Source organism: Pimephales promelas, chromosome 8, assembly GCF_988280905.1.
Source record: "Pimephales promelas chromosome 8, fPimPro1.hap1.1, whole genome shotgun sequence".
Classification (NCBI taxonomy): Eukaryota; Metazoa; Chordata; class Actinopteri; order Cypriniformes; family Leuciscidae; genus Pimephales; species Pimephales promelas.
Genome location: NC_142776.1, coordinates 23,415,696 through 23,427,803, shown reverse-complemented (window position 1 = coordinate 23,427,803; position 12,108 = coordinate 23,415,696). Strand labels below are relative to the sequence as shown.

Here is a 12,108-nt window from a genome sequence, read left to right as displayed (position 1 = left end):
TGTTGCTTAAAGTAGCTTTCTGAACTTTTCTGAGCTTTATAGATGAAAGGTGAATGCTTGGAAAGGTTTTTTTTTTTTGCATTATTTTTTGCACACTGTTTTCTTAGATTGACAAGTTGCATATGGGGCATTGTGGATGAAATTCTGTGGGCTATGTAAGCAGTTTGACAGTCACAGATCTATCTAAGTTGGAGCCCTGTAATATTGAAGTCAAACTGCTGTTCCTGCGGTTTGGTTGTTGACTAAGTGTACCAATATCAGTTGAATGAGAATTGTTGTTAAAATTGTTGCAGTGTAAATGTTCATTTTAAATGGTTTCATATTTGCTGTCTTTTTCTGATCATCTCAAGCCGAAACAATCTCTGTTCATTTTAAAGCTTTAAATTCCTTGCTAATCTTAAGCGATTTAGCCTCTTCGTTGTGTGGATATAATTGAGACTAGATCAGCTAAAAATCTGTAATTTAATAACTTATTTATTAATTTACTGTGTCGAAATGTGGATTTCACACATACACGCATCCATGCACACATATTGAGGAGGTTAGAGGAAGTGTAACGTCAGCCTTGTATCCTCAGGCGGTGATAGTTAGCACACAAAGAGTTTCTTAAGAAGTCATGATGTTATTGTTCTAATATACCAGAGAACCCATTTGTCATCTTGATGTGCGTCACGGCCTTTCAAAATCTTCTTCCAGGCGTCGTCACATATCAATCACTGTTTAGAATTTGCCGATTTTGCAATTATGTGCTTCTCGAATGACATCATTCGATGCAATAAAAACTCCCACAATTTCTGTCCAAGAAACTGATGGGGGTTTCCCCCACTAAATGACTAGATGATGTACACAAGACATTCAGATAGCTATAGTTAACAAAACATTAGTGTAGTGTCATTTACATGATAGTACATACATAGTGTATGTCATTTACATGATAGTTTGAGTATAGAGAAAGATATGGTATCTCAATTGACAGAGGACAACTAAAAGGTTTAATGTGTTTTGATGATTGATTGACTCGCCTGTCCTACATCAAACTCTGATACATTAGACACAAGGTCATGATGAGAGTACAGATTGATTGAACATGCCACCGGCGAAAAGTGTGAGGTGACCAAACAATCTATCTCACTTAACATCTATGGGTTTATACTGCCTACTAGTGGAGACAATTAAATAGCATCCTATTGCTAAATGTCCTATTTTGAAGAAATGCACAAATAAAATCTTACCAGCTAGTATTATTCTGATAATATTTGCTGAAATTGATGCCAAAGGGTAGTAATTTGACATGTCCTGTGGTGTCACATACTCCAAAATGATTTAACACAACATTTGGCTTATTATTTTTGTTTATTATAATGTAGATTGTACGAGTTTAACTGAGATACTGAAGGGAATGTTGAGAGAATACAAAAGGTGATTGAATGGTGAAAAGGGGGAACTGTTTTCAGCACATATACATTAATATAAACTTTAAACCAAACTACACAGGTAATCCTAGCTGATGGAATCGGTTAGCTTTAATTGAGTTTTTTAATAGTCTTTTTCCACAGAATGAAGCTCTTTGAGAAGGACATATTCTCTACATTCACCCTTAACTCTTCGGTGCACATCCGTCCCCATACATCCATGTTTCTCACAGAGCTTAAAAAGAGCCACTTGCATTGATTTATTGATACGGATGATAAGAAGAAAGGTGAGCCGCAGAAGGCACGGTCTATGATATGTCAGAGTTGTTTACAGCTCTGACTAGACATCTCGCGCACTGCTGAGGAACCCCCACTGCAGCATAATGCAGAGATTCTCCTCTATTTTCCATCTTTCTCTTTCTCCCTGTCTCCCTCCCACTCTCTTTTTCTCATGAAGGCGCATAAACACTGACGCACACATTTCACATGGATAATCCAAAATCATTGCATGAATCCTTTTAGCTCCTCAAATGTTAATCAGCAGAAACAGTCTCTGCTGCAAATAGTCTTTCTACTTCAGTTTTTCATGTTTTCTTTGTAATTATTTGTGAAATTTACTATTGGGGAAAATTGTTTTGCAAGTGTAATTGGGTATCCACTTTGTGTTGGTTGTGAAATGCACCATTTTATCCGTCACAGGCGAGTGTGATTGAAAGACTTGGTCTGGACTGCTGGCTTTAGTGTTTTTTTTAGTGGACACTTTTAAGATTGTCCATTTGGAGGGTTTTCCCTATTAATGGACTTTGCTCATTTGCGCTATGCTCATTGATTTTGTCCGTCTGCCCTCCTCCCCGTTTTAATGATATTCGGGGGGTTGATTTGGCAGATGTTATTGAGACGCAGTGGTGTCCTCGTGATTACTGGGCTGCCATCTTTGGAAGCTTGGGGGGGGGGGGAGCCTCAGCGGCAGCCTGTGTCACATGACACTGTTGCCATGGCGTTGGGATGTTGGCGTAATTGGTGTTCGGATATAGACGGGGAGGCATAGAGAGAGCATGGGTGGGGGGTGGGGTGGGGGCTTAGTTGATGTCACAGAAAAAAGACAAAGGGAGGCAATTATCCAAGTCTTCTCTCCCACCATACTCTACTGTAAAAATAGCACAGGGCTCCATATGAAGCCTTGTGCATTATGGCAGTGCAATAAATAAGAGTGGCCGAGCCTGAAAGGACCCAGACTCATCTAAAACCCCTATGTTCCCTGCATCCCCTCTGCAGTACAAAAAGGTACTAAATGTTGTACTCAATTAGGAATCCCTTAAAGACAAAGGTTGACGAATTGTTTGCAAAAAGCCAAGTGCTTGCCTAAATCTCCCTCTCTTTCTGTTCTGCCTTTTTACACTTGTGATTTCCCCGCATAACAAAGTGGGGCTCCCCCTCTTTTCTGGCATCTCTATGTCAAATCATATGTGCCTATGGAGCGTGTTGCTGAGGCTGACAGACTCGAGACTGGGGGTGAGACGCGAGAGGGAGGGGGCGAGAGAGAAAGTCCGAGAGAGATGATGAAAGAGCGTGAGCGTAGTGCTGCAGCAGAGCGGCACTAATCCAGCAGAGGAAGACCCCCCTCCAGCCAGATGAGCATCCCAGCGTTTTTTCCCCTCATCCCTCCCTCCCTCTGCTTTACTGCTCCTTCATCTCCTCCATAATTCACTGGCACTTTCAGACCCTCTGCTTCGCTTCTAGCTCCGGCCGTCGCTCTCTGGATCCTCCTCCAGCTCAGGACGGGTGTTCCCATCCGCTGTTGGCCCCCTGCTCATATCCGCAACCATGGAGAGTCAATGCTGTAGCGATTCGGCCGAGAGCTGTCATGAAGACAGCTCGCGTCTGCTCATCAGCTACTAATCCATACCAAGCAGAGTAGGAGAGGAGAGAAGAGGGGATTTTTCGTTTTTCGCAACCAGAAGAATCCCTTTCGTCTGCCTCTCTCTGGCTCGTTTCCTTTGTGGTATAGGAGTGCGCTGTTGTGGATTTCGGGAGATTAAATACGATCCAAAATGCCTGAGGCCAATTACCTTCTCTCTGTATCCTGGGGTTACATTAAGGTGTGTATGATGGCTACTGAGCTGTTTTCCGGTTTGCTAATGGCAGTTGGTTTTGGTTTGGTGTTTGTTGGTGGTCTATGGAGACACTGAGGAGGAAAACCTACAGCAAGTCTCGCTGTGTGGCATCCTGTGCTGGAATGTCTAGACCCAAGCTCTATTTTGGATCCTTCTTTTTTACATGAATCTGTTGTATTTTGGCTGATAGGTTGATTTGGATGTCAAAAAGCACATCTTTATAGGTCGCTTTTGTGATTTATCCATTTTTTAATGATGGAGCTTAATTTTTTTTAGATGTGGCGCAGGATATGGCTGCCGTTTTTTGACTTATTTAATTATATTTGCATTTGTTTATTTATTTATTTCCAACATTGCGTCTTTTTGGTATCACATCGTTGCTTTTGGAACATATATACATACATTAAATTTGGGAAAAAATGCTAAAGAACAATATTACTTATTACTTTGACAAACAGTTTGAAAATTGTAATTTACAAATGAAATCTCAACCAGTGTCTACCTTGTCTCTTGTAATGCATTTACCTTCTTCGGTCTTCTTACATTTGTTACATTCTTAATGCATTTTCATTGTTTATGCTTGGAATAAGGTATTAGAGATTTTATTTAGAAATAAGAGAAATTAAGATGCCGTATGAATGTTTATGAAATGAACGTTAGAATTTTGAAATTAGAATAATGAAATTTATTAGAATTTATATATATATATATATATATAAATTATTATATATAAAATTCTATATATATAAATTATTTAGTAAAATGTAGTATTGCATACCCCATAACCGATTGTGGTATTATTGTATGTTAAAGTCCATATTAAAAAATGTTAAATATTACTTCTTTTTTTTTTATAATATATTTTTCAGGATTTGGGGGAAATGAAGCCCTGCTGAAGTCTCAATGTAGAACCTTTTGAGTTTTTAATTAACTAATGATTCTCCCTCTCTATCTTTTCCAGTTCAAGAGAATGTTGAACAGGGAGCTGACGCACTTCTCTGAGATGAGCAGATCTGGCAATCAGGTGTCAGAATTCATCTCCAACACCTTTCTAGGTAATCACACACATATCCACTCTTTCAATAAAACACCCGCAGTCAGCGCTAAACATTGACTATATAGTGTATACGCCATTGTGGATTGAATTTGGGCTGCGTCATTTCCAGAGCTGAACTGCAGGTTAGTCTCACTGTAAGATAAAGGCTGAAAAAGTGAGAGGTTTGATAAGTGAATTATTTGTAAAAACTATAATAAATTAATATATCAAATGGCCCAAAGGCTCAATTTGTTTGCGGAACGCCGTGAGATGGCATCAGACTTTCATTTCTGCATGAGGAGAGAGATCCCCAATGCAGCAGTTGGAAAAGAGGAAGGGGAGGGTGGAAAGGAGAGCAGAATTGGAGGAGGGAGAGAGAGAGATAGAGGGGGATGGTATTCTGCTGTAAAGTAATGCTGACGGTGGAACCCCCAGCACGGAACATCCAGGCAAGAGAACCTGTGACTCATCCAGCTCCTGAGACGGCATCACACATAGTCACACGAACAGGCACACATTTGTCCCATTACACAAGATCTAAACACTTAGAGATCCTGTTTCACCTCAAAAATAATTTCTTAATCTTAAAAAAAAATATGTGTTTAGATTATATTTACTTATCAAAGACAAGGCTAAAATGTTGATTTAAAAAATATATATTTTTGCATTGTAATATGTATTGAGATTTAAAATTTGATGAATAACTTTCTGCAAAAATATTGGTGTACAACTTTGTGGCCGGATTATTTGGGACTAAAAGGAATTCCTATTCCAGGAATTAAATGTTAGCTGTGAAACATCTGTGTGCTGTGTCACACGTGACTGCTCTCTTTATGCTTCTGCGTTTTCACTATCTGCATCAAAACGTGTGAGTTTAGCAGAGATAGTGAGATTAAATCTGACCCAAACACAATGTCGATCTGTGTGCACAGTCTGCATATGTGGTTATTGGTTATGGAAATAAGAATACTGTCCACTCAGGGCTTGTGGCTTCTTGGGAAAAATTTGGATTAGCATTTCCACATGAGAAAATCCTTAACATGAAGGTTTATGGCATTATTAACTGCATTTTTGCCCTCGAGATAAGCCCTTCGTGTGCTTCCATTGTTTTTCAATTGATATCTCTTGAGGGTTGACCTTTGGAGATGCCATTTGAGGCAGACACGGGCTCCCCTGCAGTTTGTTGACAGGTCTGTCACAGTGAAAATGGAGAGTGGAACTAAAGAAGGAAAAGAGGGGGCAGTCACCGCTTGAATAGCTAAGTGGCAAAGTCGCTCTGAATTGGGTGTCTGTTCTGCCTTTCAAGGGCAGCGAATATGGAGAAGCACACGCAAGGAGTGCAGATGTGAGCTATTCAGCCATGGCCCTGCACCTGGGCCAAAGGCGTCTGCTTGCGTCACTCGGGGAAACATAATACATGGCCACCGGTTTTCCAACAATGGGCTTTTGTGCAGAGATATGCAGTATGTGTCTGTGTAACAACTACAATTAAGAGTTTGAGTAATCTGGAATGTGATCTACCAAGATCTGACACACTTGTGCATGATCTGTGTAGAACGATTTAGGGACTATCTTGGTTTCATGGGTGTAAGTTAGCAAACGGAAATTAATTTTCTACATTTTATATAGAAACTTGTGTTTATGGTTAATAATGCTTATCTTTTGGTTCTTCCTGTTCTTTACAGACAAACAGAATGATATGGAGATTCCCTCGCCTACAGCAAAAGCCCGCGAGAAGAAGAAAAAACAGCAGCTGATGACTCAGATCAGTGGAGTGAAGAAAGTGTCACACGGGCCCATCCTCAACAGCAGCCTCGCTCGCTTCGGCGTCAAAACCGACAAAGAGGATTTACTGTCAAGGGTAAGACTAATAGTTGCTCTTTAGTGGTTTTGATTGTAAAAAAAAAACACAAAAAAAAACTGTTGATCTCATGCCCTTGCCTCTTCCCTTTCCAGGAATTAGAAGACCTGAACAAATGGGGCCTGAACATCTTTACCGTTTCAGAGTATTCAAACAACCGGCCTCTAACTTGCATTATGTATGCCATCTTCCAGGTCAGTCCTTCCTCCAGCCTATGACTTTCCACTTTTTGCAACCAAAATGGAATAATGTCCAGAATTGTAATAATATTGCATCTCTCTGTAACAGGAACGAGACTTGCTCAAGACGTTCAAGATCCCAGCAGATACATTTGTGATGTATATGATGACCCTTGAGGATCACTACCACCAAGATGTGGCCTATCATAACAGCCTTCACGCTGCTGATGTGGCCCAGTCAACTCACACTCTGCTGTCCACACCTGCACTAGATGTAAGAACGCTTTTTCTTTATATGCATAGTTTTAATATTTATTTCCTCAAAAGACTTCATGTATCTCACCATTTTCAATCTGTCCTAAATAGGCTGTCTTCACCGATCTTGAGATCCTGGCAGCCATTTTTGCGGCAGCCATTCATGATGTGGACCACCCTGGTGTTTCAAACCAGTTCCTCATCAATACAAGTGAGTGTTATTCAGTGGTGGAGGAAGTACTGAATCTCAGTACTTAAGTAAAAGTACAAATACCCAGATAAATATTTACTTTAGTAAAAGTAGAAGTAACACAATGACAACCATACTTAAGTAAAAAGTAAAAAGTACTTTATTTTAAATGTACTTTAAGTATTAAAAGTAAAAGTACTTGCATAACAATTTATTATCTTAATGTCTATTTTCTAATGATTAATAAAACATTTAATTCTAACTCATTGAACCTAATAGCCTACTCCTATAATGATGTTCAATAATGATGGAAAAAAAATGTCACCATTTCTGAAACAAGCTTGCAATTAGGCAATATCATGCTTATCCTTACTATATGTTAATAACTATGTTTGGCAGTAAACGAGATTAATTTATGGTGTAATTCTGAACCTCTTGGCTTGCCATAATCCTAACCAAACCAAACATATATTACACACGGTGTGTTTCCTATGCACGTAAAAACAAATTTTCGCGTATGAGTTGCATGATAAACACACTGCGTGTGAGACGCATTTAGTGTGACCGGGTTGATATACTGTATCTATGGCAACCAAACGTCACTGGTGAGACAAATGTGCAACGAACGGACGGTCAGATTACGTTTTGGCAGGGGAAAAACTGATCAGAAAATGTAACGAAAATGTAACAGAAGTTGTAGAAATGTAGTGGAGTAGAAAGTATAATAATTGCTGCAAAATGTAACGAAGTAAAAGTAAAAAGTATGCACTATTTATTGTACTTAAGTAAAGTAAAGATACGTGAAAAATGTACTTAAGTAAAGTAACGAAGTATTTGTACTTCGTTACATTCCACCACTGGTGTTATTAAATCCCAACCTACTACCAGTGTGAATTTCCCGGTGACACATGGACTAATTGAGTATTTGCTCATTTCTTACAGACTCCGAGTTAGCGCTCATGTATAATGACGAGTCGGTTTTGGAGAACCATCACTTAGCCGTGGGCTTTAAACTTCTACAGGAGGAGAACTGTGACATCTTCCAAAACCTCACTAAGAAACAAAAGCAGTCACTCCGAAAGATGGTCATCGACCTGGTGAGGTTTTTCCTTCCTTCCTTGCTTGCTTCCTTCCTTCCTTCTTCATTTCCAAAGCAATGATTCATATGCTAACAAATCTTGCTCAATGTTCCCCCTTAACAGGTACTGGCCACGGACATGTCTAAGCACATGAGCTTACTGGCCGATCTGAAGACCATGGTAGAGACGAAGAAAGTGACAAGCTCAGGAGTTTTACTTCTGGACAACTACACAGACAGAATACAGGTACAGGTCTTCCTGTTTTCCATCCCCTCTTAATGAAACTAATTTTCTAACAGTCATTAGGAAATCCAATGATCATAGCAAAGATGATTCAGATGAATTACAGTTGGCTGAAATTTTGATGTTACTTCAGGTTTTGCGGAACATGGTTCACTGCGCCGATCTGAGCAATCCCACCAAGTCTCTAGAGCTGTACCGCCAGTGGACTGACCGCATCATGGACGAGTTCTTTCACCAGGGCGATCGAGAGAGGGAGCGTGGCATGGAGATCAGCCCCATGTGTGACAAACACACCGCCTCTGTGGAGAGATCACAGGTTAGTTACTGTCTGAAATGTAGAGGATATCCTAGAATAACTTACATAGTGCCCTTCGACATCTGATGTGTTTTGGTTTTTTTTCTCTCTTCAGGTGGGTTTCATTGACTTCATCGTCCACCCTCTATGGGAAACCTGGGCTGACTTGGTCCATCCGGATGCCCAGGATATCCTGGACAACCTGGAGGATAATCGGAACTGGTACCAGAGCATGGTCCCCATAAGCCCTTCCCCGCCCTTCGATCAGGCTGACAAAGACGGCAACAGCGGGGGTTCGGGCCCTGACAAGTTCCAGTTCGAGCTCACGCTGGAGGAGGAAGACTCAGAAGGCACGGAAAAAGACGAACAGAGCCAGGGAGACGAGGAAGAAGACGACAGAGGGGAAGAAATGGAATCCACTACACTCATCCAGATAGTTACCGAAGACGCGTCACCGGTCGACACATAAGACTTAGCATTCCTTGATAGGCGGTAGCTATTTTTTCCCATGCAGGAGAAATCTTGCAGTTGATGCTTTTTAAAAAGCCCACATGGGGTGATTTTTTAGTCCCCCGTGGGAGGAGGATGTCTTGCCCTCCTTGCACTTACGTTTGGAGACAGTTTGTAGGAGCTCTCAGGAAATAAATGCTGCGGACATTTTGGACCTGAACGATTGGCAGGCGACTTTGATAAACATGAAGGATTGGGGCCAACGTGAACAGTTTGTTTGGTTGTTTACCAGATTGTGAGGACTAGACACTACTGAGAGGATTTCTCTTTTTTTTTTGTACCAACACAAACTTTTTGTAAAGCTATGGGTGTGTGGTGAGGTCACAGACGAACTACTGAAGAACAAGTATTTGTAAAGAGAGAAACTGTTTACTTTTCTGTACCATTTGTCTAAAGACTGACTGTGTGCCTTTTTACTATTGTCTTTTTAATAGTCTTTTATTTATTGAACACATTTTAGTATAACTGTACGTTGAAATGTTTTCATTTTGTAAAGCAAACCAGACCGAACATGCAGAATTGTTTTATATCTACGCTGGAGAGAGAACTTAGTGTCTTCCTTTGTTTGGCAATATACCTTAATAATCCAAACATCTGACAAACGATCAGAAAACTAAGAAATTATGAAAGAGGCACTTTCTGTTTATTCCATCTATATCTGTGTCAGACTCCGTAACTATGAGCACAAACTGTTTATTTGGAACCATGCATCATCCCATTCACATTAGGGAAAGGCAAATGCATTGTTGCACAAAATGTTTTAAATGCCCTTAAGTATGAAGACCCCATTTACTTAGATTGTAGAACAAAATACAAGCACCTCCAAAAAAAATCTAATCACAAGGGGTCTCGTAATGTACTAAAATCATAGGGAAGCCAAAGCTATTGACTTAATTCTCATTCATTTGCTTTCAATTCATCATAATTGTCTTCCTTACAGCAGCCATTTCCACCCTTCCCATCATCCTTAGAAACAGAATCGATAAAAACAGTCTAAACTAGCTTTTGTAGCTTTTTACACAGTTTGATAGAGAACTTTTCCTCATTTGTCTTCTTAACAAAACTTTCTCCGATTGGCTCACTTTAAAGGTGGGTAAAAAAAAAAAAACACAAGATATGAAAAGAAAAAAAAAATACAATTACACTTGTCAGATTTCAACATGCCAGTTTAGTAATGACATTAGCATTGTCGTTTCATACATTTTGTCACCGTTAAGGTTTAAGTTTGTGTGTAGTTCATGCTTTAAGGTACTTTAACTACCTTATGCTCAAAGTCTCAACAGTGGAAACAGTTAATGGCCAAAGTAGCATGCAAAAGTATGTTTGTGCGCACATATGTACGTGTCTACACATTACTGTGTTTGTGTGAATGAGCGTCCGTGGGGGGGGGGGCGCTTCATCACCAGCCCACGCTTTTTACAACTCCTTCCATTCTCTTTGTTTATATGCGCTCAGATCGGTCCTCTACTGTTTATAACAGTGTATTTATTACTGTTAAATGTACATAGGGAATATTGTTTCTTTGTAAATGGTTTAATTTATATGCACTTGCATTACCGAAAATTGGTGGTGTTTCTTGTGTAGTGGGCTCTTGGACTGAGTCTGTTTTATTTAGTAATATTGTTTATGTTTTAATATAAATAAATATATATTATATATACTATGTATGAATATATTGCACAACTGCCCAGAACAGTAGCCTATGAGACACACAACCCATTGGTAAAGGGGAGAGTCTGTAGATAAGACATAAATACAAACTGTAGACATCCGTCAGATATATTAGAAGCTTTGTGTATCACTGTTTGGTGTAACATTGATAAATCAGTATCTCACGAGATTCTCCACAAGACGTGGCCCTCAAATATATACAACATTTTGAATGGAGATTGCTAAAAATGGCTCAGAGTTGGCATGTGTAATCACATTTACTGGAGAGGAATTGGTTACCAACATCACAATGTGAAATCGATATAATTACGAAAATGTGATCTTCTGTAATTATTTGTGCTAATGTGAACTATTTTTCTGACCTTGTTAGCAGTTTTGAAATTCAAATTGTCAGTAAAACTTTGTTAATCTATATGTTTGAGATCTTTTGGTCCGGCTTGCGTCCAAAGGGATTCAACAGAATTAGTGCTATCTGCATGAGGGATGAGTTTTTATCGTCTGGTTATCCCACATTGTTGCAGGTGAATATTCAATGTTTCACACAATGTATGGTAATAATATTGTATATTGTGTTCAATAAAATCTGAAGCTACTTTTCTATGAAGTGATTAAAGACAAAGCATGAATATACTCCATGTGTAAATCTCTTTTCTGTCACTTGACCTTTAGTTTAGTTAAATCAATCTGTCAAAATTAGTTTGGAATTTATCCAATTGACAGTCTAAAAGTATGAAACAGTGCAAAATCACAATGAAATCAAATTGAAATATAGTACAGCATTTTTGTTTCTATTTTGAACAAATAAATGCAGCCTTGTTGAGCATATGATACTTTTCAAAAACATTAAAAATACAAATATTAGCTTAGAACCTTGATCTTATATGTGGCCGTATTTGCATTTGAACCCATTGTGAGGTTATCTTGTTTGAAGCTGAATCCGCTGTGACAGGTCACATTGCACCCAGTGAATATCGGTCCTGCACTGTTCCTCGTCGAGCCAAGTCAGCCCTCAAATGACACAGTCCCCCTGTAAAGTCTCTGTGTATGAATCATTCTGAGGCCTTTTGCCCAGAATTTATGTAAGACAAGAAGGTTAGCGAGAGAGTTAGATTAACATGGGCCAATTCAGGCCGCTATCCTTATTTATTTGAGATGAATTGCCAGTGAAGCTGAAAGTTTCCTTAAAGGTTTAGTTAAGGCTGAAGGTGTTGTGGTCATTCCAAAATGACTTACAACTTTAAACCAAATGTAAGCCATTTTAAA

At 39.3% G+C, this 12,108-nt stretch overlaps 1 protein-coding gene across 4 annotated transcripts in view; it reads left to right on the top strand.

The window, feature by feature from the left end:
* The window catches only part of pde4ba (phosphodiesterase 4B, cAMP-specific a), a 162,710-nt gene extending 151,235 nt beyond the window's left edge, over positions 1 to 11,475 (top strand). For all 4 annotated transcript variants that reach the window (XM_039691716.2, XM_039691718.2, XM_039691719.2 and 1 more), the window contains 9 exons: positions 4,488 to 4,581; positions 6,248 to 6,423; positions 6,519 to 6,617; positions 6,712 to 6,876; positions 6,969 to 7,068; positions 7,990 to 8,144; positions 8,250 to 8,372; positions 8,503 to 8,685; positions 8,780 to 11,475. In XM_039691716.2, the coding sequence (XP_039547650.1) occupies positions 4,488 to 4,581; positions 6,248 to 6,423; positions 6,519 to 6,617; positions 6,712 to 6,876; positions 6,969 to 7,068; positions 7,990 to 8,144; positions 8,250 to 8,372; positions 8,503 to 8,685; positions 8,780 to 9,133 (1,449 nt within the window). In that variant the 3' untranslated portion in view covers positions 9,134 to 11,475. The remainder of the gene's footprint in view (positions 1 to 4,487; positions 4,582 to 6,247; positions 6,424 to 6,518; positions 6,618 to 6,711; positions 6,877 to 6,968; positions 7,069 to 7,989; positions 8,145 to 8,249; positions 8,373 to 8,502; positions 8,686 to 8,779) is intronic.
* Positions 11,476 to 12,108: the final 633 nt, after the last annotated feature.